The 18289-nt window shown below is 46.8% G+C and overlaps 1 protein-coding gene across 11 annotated transcripts in view; it reads right to left on the reverse strand.

Moving 5' to 3' along the window:
* The window catches only part of ERMP1 (endoplasmic reticulum metallopeptidase 1), a 64615-nt gene that overhangs the window by 10626 nt on the left and 35700 nt on the right, over window positions 1–18289 (reverse strand). For 6 of the 11 annotated variants that reach the window (XR_012159099.2, XR_012159097.2, XR_012159100.2 and 3 more), the window contains exons 12-16: window positions 7478–7680; window positions 6756–6871; window positions 6068–6231; window positions 1078–4504; window positions 122–257 (exon numbers count right to left, since the gene is read on the reverse strand). Coding sequence is in view for 3 of the 11 variants with exons in the window: in XM_073345290.2 (XP_073201391.1) it covers window positions 4340–4504; window positions 6068–6231; window positions 6756–6871; window positions 7478–7680 (648 nt within the window). In the remaining 8 variants the exon portion in view is untranslated. Of the gene's footprint in view, window positions 1–121; window positions 258–816; window positions 5274–6067; window positions 6232–6755; window positions 6872–7477; window positions 7681–18289 lie in introns of those variants that run through there. The other 5 variants (XR_012159102.2, XR_012159103.2, XM_073345292.1 and 2 more) reach the window with 5 other exon arrangements.

The raw sequence follows: 18289 nt of genomic DNA on the forward strand, positions 1-18289 counted from the left end.
AAGCAGTATTAGTCTTTACTTCAATAGGTTCACATCTCATGATCTAGAAGAGTTAAGCCTGAGTAATCAACAAGAGCGGAATACATATGGACACATACTCAAAGAAACAATGGTTACTTACCTGACAGTACCTGAGGTTCTTCAAGATGTTCCATACGCAGATGGGGATGCTGCACCCTCAAGAGGGGTGGCATGAAGCCATATAGAGCACATCCACAGCCCCAAACACACACTGCTGGTTAAAAGATTCTGATCACCTGTGTACAAGAGTGGGATCCATGTGTACAGAATGCACAGATCCATACTTACTGTAACATAATTAACTTATTTTAAAGCGTTTATTTATATAAACACACCACTGGTAAAGGTTTAAATTAATAAGACTTACAGGTGCTCCTGGAAAGTCTCATGTGGTAAGAGTTAGCCTAAACTAAAGCAATTTTAAAAAGACTAGACCTCTAGAAACTTCTACCACCTCACATGGAACAATTAATCCATTACTTGCTTACTGCACCACAAAAAGTAAAGAAAGGCTTCCACCACAGTGCACCTTTACCTTTCAACTCAATGCATGAGTGTGACAGCCTTTGGGCATATTGCAATTTAGTTATGAAGCATGTCACAAAGGCAGTCAAGTCCAATACTGTGCTTTATTAGGAGTTTGAGGCAAGAAAACTGCAGTATTAAAAAAGGTAGGTGAGTTCCTGAAATGGTTTACTGAAGGCTGCACTGTTTATAGTGTGAAATGAGTGAGTTGCATGTAGGGCTTGCAGAATTATTTCTAGAATTCAAAGAAAAAACTAATACACAAGAAACTGCATTGGTATCAGTTTTTATTCAACATAACCAGTATACCTGAATCCGCCTGGCATTTTGGCATCTCTGATTACCTACACGTGATTTGTATCATTGCAGTTTTTAGATGCCTGTTACCCTGACACCTGCTAAATAATTCAGCAAACCTATGCTGCACTAAGCAGGCTCACCTACTCAGGTACACAGACACGTTACCCTCTTACTCCATGTCCACACTTCACGGAGAATATTTTTACGCTCTTCAGTCATGCCATGTCTTACCAGTAATTGTAATTCCCCAAGTCTCAAGTAAAATGTTGGGGCTTGCAGTGCTAGAAACAAAAACAGTCAGTCAGTCTCCGCATGTTAATAAGGCAGGAATTCCAGTAAGTCATCCCAGACAATTTAATTCTGCTATTTAATAAAGGGTGATCCTGAGTTAGCAACACCATTTCAGTAACAAAATATAGTTATTGCTTCACTGAAGTTCCAGAAGTTATTTGAATGCTGCACACTGACATTTCCCCCCTCTCCATGGACTCTTCTTGCACTTGTTTTTTTAAGTTTACAAGTTAGAGGCACAATAAAAATACTAATTTTGGGGAAGACAGTGAATGATTCTGGTACAGCCTTAATCCTTATTTAATTGCCAACTCTAGTGTAAGTGCAGTACAAAACAGTACATTTAATGAGACTTACTATACATTTAAGAAAGCTGTTAAGACTCAGATTTCTGCAAAACTATTACTAATAATACACCCCTATTTATAGTTAAGCACTGTACATGAAAGACCAGGTGCTGTTGAGCCAACAGTGTTAGTCTGGTGGTTTTCTTTCCTTTATGCAGTACAAAAACCAAAACAATTAGATACTTTAATTGGTCTGTGAGAATCTCAGTCATGCAACTCCCTACAAATGTATCCTCATAATATTCTGATTTGTTCCATGCTGGTTAAGTACACTCTAACTGAACAATTAAAAAAATTAAATCAGCAGCTAATAAACCTGATCATAAGAACCATCTTCCCTCAGGGCCAACTGCAAGTCATGAGGAATGTCATCTTAACCATTAATTTCTCACATAGATATCCACAACACTACAGCGTGTTGCTTTAACTGGTACATATTCAAGAACTGCTGTGCATATAATTTGGCAATTTTTATTCAGGTGAAAGTGAGGAGTGGTAGATATACTGGAGCGTATGGCTAGGATACAAAGGGACCTAGACAAATTAGAGGATTGGGCCAAAAGAAAGCTGATGAGGTTCAACAAGGACTAGTGCAGAGTCCTGCACTTAGGATGGAAGAATCCCATGCACTGCTACAGACTAGGGACCAAAGGGCTAGGCAGCAGTTCTGCAGAAAAGGACGTAGGGGTTACAGTGGATGAGAAGCTGGATATGAGTCAGCAGTGTGCCCTTCTTGCCAAGAAGGCTAACGGTATTTTGGGCTGTATAAGTAGGGGTATTTCCAGCAGATTGAGGGACATGATCATTCCCCTCTATTTGACATTGGTGAGGCCTCATCTGGAGTACTGTGTTCCAGTTTTGGGCCCCACACTAAAGAAGGATTTGGAAAAATTGGGAGGAGTCCAGCGGAGGGCAACAAAAATGATTAGGGGGCTGGAGCACATGATTTATGAGGAGAGGTTGAGGGAACTGGGATTGTTTAATCTGCAGAAGAGAAGAATGAGGAGGGATTTGATAGCTGCTTTCAACTACCTGAAAGGGGGTTCCAAAGAGGATGGATCTAGACTGTTCTCAGTGGTAGCAGATGACAGAACAAGTAGTAACGGTCTCAAGTTGCAGTGGGGGAGGTGTAGGTTGGATGTTAGGAAAAACTTTTTCAGTAGGAGGGTGGTGAAGCACGAATAGGTTACCTAGGGAGGTGGTGGAATCTCCTTCCTTAGAGGTTTTCAAGGTCAGGTTTGACAAAGCCCTGGCTGGGATGACTTAGCTGGGGATTGGTCCTGCTTTGAGCAGGGGGTGGACCAGATGACCTCCTGAAGTCCCTTCCAACCCTGATATTCTATGAACAAAGCACTAAGTTCATGCCATTGTGCTAGAGAATGATCAGCACAAACAGCTGGAATTAATTTGGAGAAGTTTCCCAACAGTCTAAAAATTTTCCCTACTTCCCCAGCTTACAGACACAATTTAGGAAAACAAAAATCAAAGATTCCAGTTTTTTTTGGTGGCTGCATTTTTCTAGAGGGGTGGGATTTTCCAAAACACATAGCTAACTTAGGAGCACAAGTCCTGTTGACTTTAAATGGGAGCTGTGTTCCTAAATCACTTGTGCTTTTGAAAATCCCATGCTCTAAGATTAAGTTAAGAACAGTTCTCCACAAATGCTTCATGTGCTTTAAAAGTCTCTTTTCACAATAGTTACATAAATCCTTATGGAAAGCACTTTGTTTAAATTAAACTAAACACGAAACCAAAGTATTAATGAAATGAAGTGAAATGAAATGAATTACGCTTAACCAACCAATAAAACCTACATAAAAGTACTTATCAAAAATATACAGATAGAAATAATCTAGTATGCTAAATAGAGATTTATAATCAACACCAATTTAGAAACTAGTAATCAAGCGGTTACAAGATGCCCATTCCAAAAAAAAAAAAAAAAAAGGCCAGAGTGTGACTCAGTGCTCTGATGTACACGACAATGCCACATGCTTGCATCTCATGTACAAGTCTAGTCTTCATGTTGTACTTGTAACAGGCTGCAAGATCCCAACAGGGAAATAAGTAGACGACTGTATGATTTGTTCAAACCTCCTCTACTCAAAAGTCACTGTGGTAAAGAGTTAGCACAAGGACAGAGAAAGGAAGTGACCAATAAACATCTTTAAACAGAACAGTGGAGGACAGGAAAAGAAAAGTTGTTAGTGATCTAAATAACAGACTGATCATTAAGTTTCATGGCATGAAATTTCCAGTCTTTGAAATTTTCCAAGGACACAGCATAGCCTAAGTGACTACTTCAAAACTGGTTTCATCCAGAGGTCACAGTAATACTTACTCAGAAAAAGGCTTCTGGCTCCATCACATACATGATCAAAAATCCTTTAGCCAAAACCTTATTTTATTTTAATAGGACGGGTAGGACTAAGTGTTTGTAGGTGATAGCATCCATATGTATTTAAAACCTGATGAGTATTTTACAACATTGTGGGAATTCCTTCACAAAGACCCTCATTAAAAAGTTACCTCCCCAAATGCAGTCTTCATGTTAGATCCACACTAGTCAAACTGCCACGTCAGTGCGAGAAACAGCTGAATTATAGTTGCATAAATATGGAGGCACTTCTCCCCCCAGCCCGAGAGGGCAAGACCACCCACTCCCAGAGAAAGAAGACAGGAACCCTGCTTATCCTTTAAGCAGTCAAGCTATCACAGAAACAATCTTGTGTCCAAAATGTTTGCCACAGATTTGTGAAAACCATCTTGTGCACCTTGCCAGAATGAACTCATGAATGAGAGTTGAATCTTCTGACACAGTGACACTAATCTTTCATCTTTGCATTGCTGCAAGACTAAAAGACAAAGAGGTCATAGGTGCAGACCCAACCAGAAGGAAATGTCCAGTTTGGAAATCTCTCCATTAAGGCATACAGCTGAGGTGACTTTTGATCTTCCCCAAAGAAATAATGTGCTGCTATGGCGAGGGAAACCATTCCATCAGAGTGCTTTTCTGCAGCCTGAAAGTGAGAAAAGGCAATGCCAAATTTACCAAGCATTACTTTTACCTTGGCCTCTTCATAGGTTCTAGATACCGTTTATTCCAGATACCTCTGCTGAGTCTTCCTACAAGCCAGCTAGTGTCCAATATACTACATCAGCCTCATGGTTCACTATTTTTGAAGTTAAAAACCTTCTTATAATGTCTGTTAAGATATACCAGCAGTATTATCTAATGTGAAAGAAAATCAATTTACCATCATGCAGAAGAGACTCTGCAGAATGGAGATCCCTGACAGAAGAGAGAATCAACAGACGTATTGGTATTGACCCGATATCCCAGCTGATCTGTATTCCGCTGCACATGTACAATGCCATTTACTTAAGACTGCACACATTCAATTGTGCTCAGGACTTGGCCCATGTATCCTTGAAGAGGTCAGTATGATCAAATCTCCAATACAAACAAGGAAGTGAATCTTCCTGCCTGAAGAGAGTTACTGTGAAAAGCTTCCAAAGGCTGCTCCTTCACCTGTTGGATCAATCTACTTGTCATGATTCTGATGGGCCCTGCAGCAGGCTCACTCATCACCAGCACCAGAGTTCCTTTCCTAGCAACTAAATAAAATTAATTTACCTTAAGTATACATAGGAGTTCAGCCCCCTGATCATAGCTACCAAAGCGGGGCTACAAGTTTTGCAAGCTCTTCCCAGCTCCTCAATCTCGTGTTCAGGTAACAAATAAAATTTCTTTGTCCGTCTGGCAGAGCTCCAGTACAAAACAGACTCCTGTTTGGCACAATGGGGTGCAAGGCCACTGGTGAGTATTTCTTTACTCCAACTTGGAAGATCATTTGGCAAGTGATCAGAATACCTTATCCAGGAATGAACCCTTGCTGAACCCGTGTGGTTCCCTATAAAAATTTCCAAGGGAATCAGACATCTTAAATTTTATGGCAATAAAAGATTCCAGGTATGCTGTGAATTATTTCTGGGAAACTTTAGGTAAGATGATGAGAGATGACTACCCTGGTCCCATCAACATTCACCTTGGAAAACAAACTGGGAATTGCTCAAAGAGGCACCTTAAAAGGGTAAACGTATCCACAGGAAGTTTACAAAACAAAGCCTGTAACTCCCTCCCTTTCTCAGGGAATGGATTTGCTACTCAAAAAAGAGTCCTAGTTTCCCAAAGCAAGTAAACATAGTACATGGGGAGGAATTATTTAGACTACAACAAAACTGCTCTGATTAGGAGCAGTGAGATACTATTAAGAAAAGGTAAATTTGAGCTAAATATAAAAAAATCCTAATGGCAAGACAGAAGACTGTAAAAGAGTCTATCAAAGGAAATAATGGAAGCCCCACCCTTGGGTCATTTAAAATTTGACAAGAGAATGCACTAAAATATATATATATACACACACATATACACACACACACAGAGTGAGGACAGCCTTGTATCAGCCCACAGAGGACAGACTAAAAGACAATTAAATATCATCTCTAGAATTCTGTTAATCTATGTAATAAAGCAAGTTGGGTTTATTTTTAAAGTTTTCTCAAATATTTTTCACTCTCACCTTCAACTCTATCCAGAAGCGCCATGCCACAGCCTGCAGCCCATGAGCGTAAAACACAAAATAATCCCCTCCTATATTAGCAACAGGAATTCCATCTCCAAGAGACCAGCTGGACAGTGTTGACCCTTCATATGGTCGAATGTACAGCGACATGTGACTGGGACCTACAACATCAGACAGGCAAATGTATTTGGATGTATTAGCAGAAGAAGGTGAAGAGAAACACATTTCTACTGCATTCTAGCTACTATGGGTTCTTCTGTGCCCAATCAGCTGTTTAATTTCATTTTGTATGAGAGATTTAGTCTGTGCGCTGCCAGTTGTCTCTCTCAATATGAGATACAGAACTAAGCAGCTCTCCTGTCTGTAGCAGAAGCCATAGAGGATCCTGTGCAGCAAGACAAATAAAGGGGGGTGGATGGGATAGAGTTATAAAATGGGCTTTAAAAAGTTCTAGCTAACAAAAGTCAATTATTAATTCAAATGAGCCTTTAAGTTTACAATTGCAATATAGCCACAATTTTTCGAGTGCCTGGGAAGTTGAATTAGTTGATGCCAGGTTCCCAATTATGCATTAGTGCCAATCACTCCACTATTCTAGGGATAGCATAGCCACTTTCAATACCAGAATTTAAGCCTATAATGAGCATAACGATCACAAGAGCCAGATAGACATATAGCCACTCACCTGATACTTCAAAGGTTAACTTTGTAGAATCCCAGTGCATTTGCTCTTTGGCCAGAAGTTTAAAGTGAACAGGGTTTGCAGGAGAAATTTCTTCACCAGGAAGATACCAGTTCTTTCTACAATAAAAAGCATTTTTTAAGCTCAATGCAACACTTAGAAGAACCTTATAGTGCTAAAAGATTACAGACTCTGGGCAAAATGCAAGTCTTTGTACAAGGCTGGGTGGCCTTGCTATTACAAAATGAAGTGTTCAAGTGCCATTCACCCTAGAGGTGAAGATTAATGCTTTCACAGTCTGTGTCCACAATCAAAACATTTAAAAGGGACACTCAGTGAACAGCAGGATTGCCTCCACCATGCCTTTATTCCTCACCTCATTCTCTTTGACCCAAGCCATAGTTAACTTAAGGTAGAACAAGCTAAAACAATAACCAAAGTAAGGAATTTTTAGATGTGCAAATTGCCACCCTTTGGGTGGACACGAGACCATGACATCAGTTATCAAATGTTTTCTCATAAAGTTTCTGTGACAAAACACTTGCAGCCAGGGACATTATAATATGATGAAAGAGAAAGCGTTTTGCAGTGACAGACAAAAACGTTATAAAATGAGTTTTATTCTTCATCCTTCTATGGATCTTTTGCAAAAGTGTCTGGTGCGTCTTGGAAATTAAGTTCCATGTGGCCCTAACAGGCAGTGACATTACTGAGAAGAAAGTTACCTGAGAAGAAAGTGCACAGGAAGAATCCAAGGAAAGCCACAGAGAGGAGCTTTGTCCTCACAATTAGTTCTGATAGTGTCATTGAGTTCAGGTACGTGAGGAGTGATGTGAGATATTCCAGCATAGTCCAACCCATTAATCCATATTCCAGAGTCACTTTTTACCAAATTTCCATTTAGGCCATAAAATCTTCTGCTCACGTGCTGGAAGAGTGAGGAACAAACAGAAAAACCATCAGGCATTTGGAATATTTTGTGCAACCTGATAAAGTCAGAACTGATTCTGAAATGCCCATCACAACTGCCTACATATTTTTGGCACAGCGTAAGGTCTTCTATGGCAGCATTTTTCAAACTGTGGGTTGTGACACACTACTGGGTCACAGCATGTAAGGCGCTGGTTCCGCTGGTTACCGGGATGTTAAAAGTCTCATCGGTGGTGCTACCTAGCTAAGGCAGGCTAGTGCCTACCTTTTCCAACACCACACTGCGCTCCAGAAGCCGCCAGCAGCGGGTCCAGATCCTAGGCAGGGGGGCTATGGGACTCTGCACAGGGCTCCACACACTGCCCCCACCCTGAGCCCCAGCTCTGCACTCCGATTGGCCAGCAACCAATGTGGGGTGCCTGCAGGCGAGAGTCACGCAGAGCTGCTTGTGCGCCTTTGCCTAAGAACCAAACCTGCTGCTGGCTGCTTCCGGGGCACAGCATGGTCCACGGTGCACCCCGATTGCGCCTGACCGGGAGCTGCTGGAGGTAAGTCCGTGCCCATGCCCCAATCCCCTGCCCCAAACTCTGAGCCCCCACACACCTGCACCCCAAACTCATCTCCAGCTCCACCCTAGAGCCCTGACCCCCACCCCCGCACTCCAATCCCTTGCACCAGCCCTGAGCCCCCCCCAAACCTGGAATCCCTTCCTGCACCCCAAACCCCTCATCTCCAGCCCCACCCCAGAGCTATGACCCCCTCCCACATCCCAACCCCCTGTCCCAGCGCTGAGCCCCCCCAACCCCTCATTCCTGGCCCCAGCCCACAGCCCTCACCCCAATCCTCTGCCCCAGCCCTGAGCCCCTCCCACACCCCGAACCCCTCATCCCCAGCTCCGTTGGGTCACGGGCATCAACAATTTTCTTCAACTAGGTCCCCAGAAAAAAGGTTTGAAAACCACTGTTCTCTGGCAGTAGTTATCAACCAGGGATCTGGGGCCCACGAGCAGGTTTCAGGGAGTTCGCCAAGCAGGGCTGGCATTAGACTTGCTGGGACCCAGGGCAGAAAGCCAAAGCCCCACCACCCGGGTCTGAACTCCGAGGCTCCAACACCCACTACCAGGGGCTGAAGCTGAAGCCTGAGCAACTTAGCTTCACAATGCCTCCTGTGGTATTGGGTGCTGGGCAACTGCCCTGCTTGCTATCCCCTAACACTGGCCCTGACTTTTATATGCAGAGAAACAGTTATTGTGGCACAGGTGGGCCATAGAGTTTTTTCGCATGTGGCGGGGGGGGGGGGGGGGGAGGGGAAGGAAACGGACAGACGGACTCAGAAAGAAAAAGGTTGAGAACCCCGGTTCCACGGTATGTTAGAAAATGTGTTTCTATCAAGTTTCAGAGTAACAGCTGTGTCAGTCTGTATTCGCAAAAAGGAGTACTTGTGGAACCTTAGAAAGGTGCCACAAGTACTCCTTTTCTTGTTTCTATCAAGCTACTTATATGGCCCCCAGCATCGTGGTACCTGAACACCTGCGCACATTTGGCCACTAGATATTGCTGTAGGACACAAACAGATCTTCTTAAACATCAGTGCTTATTGGACCTAGTACAGAGGTTGAACTCAAGTAAAACAATTTTACAAAGCAAAGAAACCAAGCCCCACGCACTCAGGGAAGAAAGACTGTCCCCAGATTGCACTTTCCAAATGTTTTATAAGAGGTACTTGCTACCCCCTGAATAAAGTCAGTGTAGCCTAGTGACACTGGCAATAGTCCCAGAGATGTAATGTATAGTTTGCCTGACTGAAGCACTTAGGATATGTCTACGCAGCAAATAAAAACCTGAGGCCAGCCCACACCAGGTGACTTGGGCTCGTGGGGCTCAGGCTAAGGGACTGTTTAATTGCTGTGAAGATTTCCAGGCTCAGCTTGGAGCGTGAGCTCTAGGACATTATGGGGTGGGAGGGTCCCAGAGCCAGTGCTCCAACCCAAGCCAACAAGTCTATATAGCAATGAAACAACCCTGCAGGCTGACCCCTGTGAGCCTTAGTCAGCTAGCACAGGCCAGCTGCAGGTGTCTAGTTGCTGTGTAGACATAAGCTTAGAGGGGAGATTCTCTGAACTTGTCCCCAGAATGACCAGAGAGGCTGTATGGAGACTTTTAAACTGAGCCTAAGTTTCTAAGAACAGCTCAAGTATGGCAGAAAGTAGAGGACTACTGAATTGGCTGTTATGGACGTCTAAGCAGTTTTTAGCTCTAGTGACAGTAAACAGATTCCTCCAGCTTTGGAAGGGAAAAAGGCAGCAACAGACTTTGGAGAGCAGGAATTTAGGAGGAGTTTACAGGAAATTAACACTCAATGAAACTCAATTAATCTCCCTCTAAAGTACTGAGTCAACCCTTCTTTAGGCCTTGTTTACACAGGAACTTGGTACTACCTTATACTGGTTTCGTTAGACCTGTACAGAACACTTTTTCCCCACAACCCGGTGACCATTCTTATACTCATATTTTTCAAACAGCCTTTTTCGGTTTAGGTTAAACCCCTTGCCAAACAAACTACCTCTACTTAGCTTAACAAAGAGAAGGTTATGAGGAGACTTGATTATAGTTTAGAAGTATCTACATGAGGAACTAATATTTGATAATGGGCTCTTCAATCTAGCAGAGAAAGCTATAAGATGATGCAATGTCTAAAAGTTGAAGCTAAACAAATTCAGACGGGAAATAAGGCATAAATTTTTAACAGTGAGGATAATTAGCCATTGGAACAATTTACCAAGGGTCATGGTGGGTTCTCTATCACTGTCAGTTTTAAAATCAAGATTAGATGTTTTTCTAAAAGATATGCTAGGAATTTTTTGGGGGGGAAATTCTATGGTCTGTGTTATACAGGAGATCAGACTAGATGGTCACAACTGAAAAACACAAAAGTAGTGGACAAGAGTGTCCAAATGGAGCATTACACCAGTTTAATAATTCACACCTTAGATTATACCAAAAGGACTTTCCAATGTAGACAAGGCCGAGTGTGAATCACATGTTCCAAAAATCTAGGAATTACAAATCCTGTACTTATACGTTTTTCATACTTCTTTTCTGGGTGACTATAAATGGAAGTTACCTACCTGTAACTGCAGTTCTTTGAGATGTGTGGTCCCTATCTGTATTCCACACATGGGATATGCATGTACACCACGCACGTGAGTAACCTGCATTTCTTCTTTGAGTGAGGTCCCGATGCATATTCCACACATGGGAGATTAACAAGCAGTATGGTGGGTGGAGAGGATACAGAAGTGACAGTTAACTGCAGTACTGCTGTCCCTCCAGCCATATACACAGTTGACGACTGTATCAGGGCATAACGTCTCATGAAGGTATACAAAGAGCTCCAAGTAGCTGCCCTATATATGTCTCTAGAATGAAGTAACCTGCCCCCTTGTGCAATGTCTCTCTACCCATCATGGCTAGTTGGTAACAAAAGGGGTAATATAATCAAGATCCATTTTGAAAGTCTCTGCACCAATATAGATGGACCTCTTGACTGCTCTGCTATGGAAACAGTTTAGGTGTCTTTCTAATGTCCTTTGTTCTTTTCTCCAAACGTCCAGAGAATACAGTCTTTTCTTCTCTTCTGAGACATGTGGTTTAGGAAAAAATACAGATAAGTGGATGACCTATGAAACTCAAACTACCCGAGGTGGGGGCATAACAAGATCTTTTCTTTATAGAAAGCAATGTATGGGGGGCCTGCAATAAGCACTCTCAGTTCATTGACTCGTCTGGTCAACATTTTAGCTATCAGAAAGACCACCTTCACGGATAGATGCATGTGGCCAGCAGTTCAAAGGGAGTCTTACTCAGTGATGATAGAACACAACTGAGGTCACATTGAGATTTGATCTTCACCACTGGTGGAAAGGATCTGAGAATCTCATTCAAAAATCTAGCTGTGACAGGGTGCATGAAGGTCATACGATTATTAAGTGGAGGATGGAAAGCGCAGGTTGTGGCTACATGCACCCACAGGGAACCAAATGCAAGACCTGAAGACTTGGGGTAAACGTACACTCTAAGATACCAGGGATTCCTGCGGAATCTGGACGCAAATTGTGTTGATGAGCCCAGGCGGAAAAATGGTTGCAGTTAGGTGAATAAAAGATGGTTACTCACCTTTATAACTGTTGTTCTTCGAGATGTGTTGCTCCTATCCATTCCAATTAGGTGTGTGGGCTCCGCGTGCACAATCGTTGGAAGATTTTTACCCCAGCAACACTCGGTGGGTCGGCTGATGCGCCCCCTGGAGTGGCACCTTCATGGCGCTGGATATATGCTCCAGGCGACCCAGCGCCTCCTCAGTTCCTTCTTGCTGGCTACTCCGACAGAGGGGAAGGAGAGCGGGTTTGGAATGGATATGAGCAACACATCTCGAAGAACAACAGTTACTCACCTTTATAACAGTCTTTTCTTCTTCGAGTGCTTGCTCATATCGATTCCAATTAGGTGACTCCCAAGCCTTACCTAGGCGGTGGGGTCGGAGTGAGATGTCGCAGAGTAAGGACTGCTGAACCAAATGCAGCATCACCCTGGACTGCTGCATTATCACATAGTGGGCGGCAAAGGTATGCACCGATGACCAAGTCGCTGCCCTACATATCTCCTGTATGGGTACATGTGCCAGGAAAGCAGAAGATGAAGCCTGAGTCCGTGTGGAGTGGGCGGTAAGGTGTATAGTTGGGATACCAGCCAAGTCATAGCACGCACGGATGCATGATGTCATCCAGGATGAGATGCGCTGGGAGACACCACCTTCGGGAGGAAGGCCGGGTGGGGTCGCAGCTGTACCTTGTCCTTAAGGAACACCGTATACAGTGGTTCCAATGTGAGTGCCCTGAGCTCAGACACATATCTCGCCGAAGTGATAGCTATGAGGAAGGCGGTCTTCCAGGAAAAGTACAGGAGCGAGCAGGTGGCCATCAGCTCAAACGGGACAGCCATGAATTTGGAGAGGACCAGGTTAAGATCCCACATAGGGACTGGTTGTTGAATTCATGGGAACAGGCACTCCGATCCCTTGAGAAATCTGCTGACCATGGGATTGGAAAAGACCAAACGCCCGTTTTCGCCCGGGTGGAATAGCTGCCAGGTGCACTCTGATGGATGATACTGCCAAGCCCTGCTGTTTTAAGGACAGGAGGTAGTCCAAGATGATAGGTACTGACGCCTGTAGTGGGGCCATATGACTGAGTGCACCAGCAGGAAAAACGCTTCCACTTGGCTAAGTATGTGGACCTGATAGAGGGCTTCCTGCTACCCAAAAGGACCTGCTGTACCAGGCGAGAGCAGCGCAGCTCAGATCGAGTTAGCCATGCAGCATCCATGCCGTGAGGTGGAGAGATTGCAGGTTGGGATGACAGAGTTGTCCGTGGTCCGGACTGATCAGGTCTGGTCACAGCGGGAGTGGAATTGGAGTGACCACCGACAGCTCTAGGAAAGTGGTATAGCAGTGCTGCCTGGGCCACGCCGGGGAGACCAAAATCAGACGTGCTCTGTCCCTGCGCAGCTTGAGCAGGACCCTGTGGACTAGCGGGAATGGAGGGAAGGCGTAGCAGAGGTGAGCCTTCCACTGTATTAGGAAGGCGTCTGACAGGGAACCCGGAGAGCTTCCTTGTAGAGAGCAGAACACTTGGCATTTCCGATTCCTGTGAGAGGCGAATAGGTCTATCAGGGGAAAGCCCCACTTCAGAAAGACAGAGTGGATGATGTCCGGGTGAACCGACCACTCGTGAGTCTGAAATGATCTGCTGAGGTGGTCCCCTAAGGTATTCTGGACTCCTGGGAGAAACACCACATCAGATGGATCGAGTGGGCTATACAGAATTCCCACAGACGAGTGGCCTCCTGACAGAGGTGGGACGACCGGGCTCCCCCTTGCTTGTTGATGTAACTCGGAATGTCTGACATGCCAGGCGCACAGCTCTGAGTTCCCATACGTTGATGTGCAGGGATAACTCTCCTGCCAACTATAGCCCCTGTGTACGGAGGACCCCGAGGTGGGCTCCCCATCCCAGGGATGACGCATCCGTGACTAGGGACACGGTGGGCCACGGGACGCGAAATGGCACCCCTTCGCACACTGATTTGGGGTCCAGCCACCAGTCTAGAGAGGCTAATATCCCTGGCGGGACGGTAACCACTGTGCTCAAGCTGTCCCAACCTGAGCGGTATACTGTGTTGATAGCCAGGGTTGGAGTGGACGTAGCCGCAGCCTGGCATGCATGGTCACATATGTGCAAGAGGCCATATATCCCAGGAGGCAGAGGCATGTTTTCACAGTCGAGGTTGGGAAGTTTTGCAGGCTGTGGACTATGTTCACCAGGGATTGGAAGCGTGCTTCCGGCAGAAGTACCCAGGCTAGGCCTGAGTCTAAGACTGCTCCTATGAATTCTATCCTCTGGGTTGGTACCAGAGTAGATTTCGCGACATTGAGCAGGAGGCCTGGTCGATTGAACATGTTCATGGTGAGCTGGACGTGAGACTGCACCTGATCCCGAATAAGCCAGTCGTTGAGGTATGGGAACACTTGTCGAGGTATGGGATCTGTTGTCGACGAAGGGAGGCAACCACAACAGCCATGCACTTGGTAAACACCCTGGGGACCGTAGATAGGGCAAAAGGACGGACAGTGAATTGAAAGTGCTGTTGATTGACCACAAAGCAAAGGAAGCGTCTGTGCGCTGGGTAGATCATGATGTGGAAGTATGCGTCCTTCATGTCGAGGGCAGCGTACCAGTCTCCAGGATCTGAGGAAGGAATAATGGTCCCTAGAGAGACCATGCGGAACTTCAACTTTACCATGAATTTGTTGAGTCCTTGTAGGTCCAGGATGGGCCGAAGCCCGCCCTTGGCCTTGGGGATTAGGAAGTAGTGGGAGTAAAAACCCCTGTCCCTTGACTCTCTTAGACTCTCCGTGGAACCTGGGCGTGATCGGACTTCCTGTAGAAGGAGGTGCTTGTGAAAAGGGGCCCTGAAGAGAGGTGGGGGTAGAGGGTGCGGGGAGAACCAACTTGAAGGGAGTAACCCCTTTCCACCGTGCAAAGGGGAGGAGGGATAGCTCAGTGGTTTGAGCATTGGCCTGCTAAACCCAGGGTTGTGAGTTCAATCCTTGAGGGGGCCATTTAGGGATCTGGGGCAAAAATTGGGGATTGGTCCTGCTTTGAGCAAGGGGTTGGACTAGATGACCTCCTGAGGTCCCTTCCAACCCTGATATTCTATGATTCTATGAAAGGGCCCAAAAGTCTGACGTTATGTGAGACCATGCACGGAGGAAATGGGAGAGACTATCTTGGAAAGGTGGGGAAGGAGCCTGAATGGAGACTGGTGCTCCGTCCTCAGGCGCACCTTCAAAAGGTTCTGCTTAGGCCCAGCCGATGGGGGAGGGTAGGACCTCTGAGGCTGTGGTCTGAAGGGCTCTCTCTGCATTACTGGGGTACGCATTCCCAGAGAGCGCATAATAGTTCTCGAGTCCTTCAGACTCTGCAGCCTTGAGTCTGTTTTGTCTGAGAACAGGCCCTGGCCATCAAAGGGTAGGTCCTGGAAGGTCTGCTGCAACTCTAGTGGTAAGCCAGAGACCTGCAGCCATGAGATGCGGCACCTGGCTATGGCCGAGGTTAGGGTCCTAGCCACGGAGTCCACCATGTCCAGAGAGGCTTGCAGGGAGGTTCTGGCCACCTTCTTGCCCTCCTCCACTAAAGCCCCAAATTCCTCTCTGGACTCCTGTGGAAAAAACTCTTTGAATTTCTCAATAGAGTACCATGAATTATAATCGTATCTGCCCAGGAGTGCCTGATAGTTGGCCACCCTGAGCTGCAACCCTCCGGCCGAGTACACCTTGCGCCCAAACAAGTCTAGGCGTCTAGCATCCTTTGATTTGGGCACTGGGGCCTGCTGACCATGCTGTTCCTTCTCATTAACTGAAGCCATGACAAGGGAACACAGTTTGGGGTGTGGGTAGAGGTACTCATACTCCTTTGAGGGGACACAGTACTTCCTTTCCACCCCCTTGGTGAAATAGAGGCTGGCGATTGCCAGATTGTCTTGGCATTGGCCTATATAGTCCGTATGACTGGGAGGGCCACCCTGGACGGTGCCTCCACGGACAAAATGTCAACCACCAGGTCCTCTACCTGGAGGTTCATATTGCGCATCACCTTGCGGAGCAACTCCTAGTGGGCGTGGAGGTCCATAGGAGGAGGGCCCTAAACCGTAGTCCCTGCCACTGCCTCATCAGGCGAGGATGAGGAAGATACCCCTGGGACTAAGGGCTCCTGCGTGGGGTCATCACGTGGAGGAACTTATTGCCCAAGGTCCACCACACTAGGTGCGTGGGCCTGTGTTGGCGCTGGAGTAGTCCCCTCAGAACCATCGGGGGAGGACGGAGGGACGAGACACAGTGGCCTCTGGTACGGGAAGCCCCTGAAGGAACCCCTTGGGCCTGATGGTATGCCCAGGGGGTCCCAAAAGACCACAGTGAGGTCCTTGGCTCAGGTCCTGGCCTTCGTCCAGCCACTGGCCTGCACCATCCTCGCCCTAGTCCTGGGCGTGTTGGCCACCTTGTGAGCGTGACGACATGGAGGCGGAATGAGACGGCCAAAGCAGTGGCGAACGTGTTGGCGCAGAGCCATCCAGTGCTGTATGGTGCCGTGGACCAGTGGCAAGATGTAGAACGGTACCGAGATGTCCATCGGTGCCTGTGGTCATATCAGTACCGGGAGCCTGATCTGGATCTCAATGGTGAACTTCGACAAGACCGGCATTGGAATTGGCTCCGGGTCGAGTGCTGCTCTGACCAGTACCGGGAGCAGTGCCGAGAGTGCGATCAGTACCAGCCGTACTGCGATTCTGATCTCCACGAGCTGGAGCGATGTCACGAGTACAACTGGCGCCGAGAACGGGATCGGTGCCAGGACTGCGAGCGACACTGTGAAAGGTGCCAGGACCAAGATCGGGCCCGGAACCAGTGCCGCTCTGCTTCACTTGGCGACGGCGGTCATATCAGGGATGGTTTTCCCTTCGATGGCACCACCCGCACCAGCGGTGCCACTGGCTGCAGGGGAGTCGGCTCTGTGAGTGGGATCAAGTCCTGCGCTGTAGAGAAGGTCTACAGCATGGAGGGCAGCCTTAGCTCGACCGCGGTGTGCACTGGGGAGCTAACAGGCATCGGATTCGACAGCCCTTGCGGCGCCAGAGTGGACAGTGCAGGAGCCATTACTTGTCCTGTGCGCTCCAACAATGGACTTGGCTCCGGCGCGGGAAGTGTCGGTGGCTATCAAACTGACAACGAAGAAGCAGTCAGTACCTGCTTGGGCTGCTGCTTCTTCTGGCCAGGAGATAGGGACTGGCGCCACGGTGGTGGAGGTGCCGGGGGGGGCCCGACGCCGTGAGTCCTTAGCAGAGTCCGAACGCGGTGCTGGACCAGTCGGTGCCACAGGGGCACTTCGCACTGAAGACAACGCCGAGTCCCGGTGAGCGGAGGAAGGGACCAGGCTAAGTGCCGCCTCCAAAAGGAGCTGCTTGAGTCTAAAGTCCTGCTCCTTTTTGGTCCTTGGCTTGAAGGCTTTGCAAATGCGGCACTTGTCCGCTTGGTGGGATTCCCCCAGACACCTTAGGCAAGAGTCGTGGGGGGAGGGGGGTCCACCTGTTGGCATCGGCTTCAGACAAGCCGAGCAGGGTTTGAAGCACAGAGACCCAGGCAGGGGCCCCAGTACCAGGACGGGGGAGAGGGGAGAAGACCCCGCTCCACCCTATTAAGTACCCTAATCTAACTACACTAACTACTAACAACTATTAACAGGTACTAAGAGAGAAAGCTAGGGAGAGTGGAGATCAGCTACGCTGCGCTCCACAGTTCCAACGACCATCCCGGGCGGTAAGAAGGAACTAAGGGGCACTGGGTCGGCTGGGGCATATATCCAGCGCCATGAAGGCGCCACTCCAGTGGGTGCCTCAGCTGACCCACCGAGTGTTGCTGGGGTAAAAATCTTTCGACGATCATGCACGTGACGCGTACACACCTAACTGGAATCAATATGAGCAAGCACTCGAACAGCTTATTGTAGAAACTTTTCTCCTTTCATTAAAGATAGATTGCACCCTCTTGAAACGTAAGCATTCTATCTTTGATGCCCAGCCAAATACCAGGTTCTGAGTTGCACCAGCCCTGGACTGGGATGTTTGATCTTGCCCCCATGTCATGCTAGAAGAACTTGCAACATGCTTTTGAACAGACCCCAAAATCCTTTTATTTACTTATCATTATTGTTATTTTTGATTGTTATTTTCTTTGGAGTCTGGACCTTGACTATACCTTGCCCAAGAAATTTGGACCTTGACAAAAAATAATTGACTACCCCGATTATGCTAGACTATACTATAAAAACTCCTAAAGAAACTAGTTATACACAAGTCTTACAGGAATGGTGCAGTAAAAAAGATGCTGAGGACATGGAAGATTCTGACTCAGAGCATGCGGTGGTCAGAAGGAACTGGAGAGGTGTCAGCCCACATCTCCCTTTACGCCATTGGTTGGGAGCACGAGAACTATGG

Source organism: Lepidochelys kempii, chromosome 5 (genome assembly GCF_965140285.1).
Source record: "Lepidochelys kempii isolate rLepKem1 chromosome 5, rLepKem1.hap1, whole genome shotgun sequence".
Taxonomy (NCBI): Eukaryota; Metazoa; Chordata; order Testudines; family Cheloniidae; genus Lepidochelys; species Lepidochelys kempii.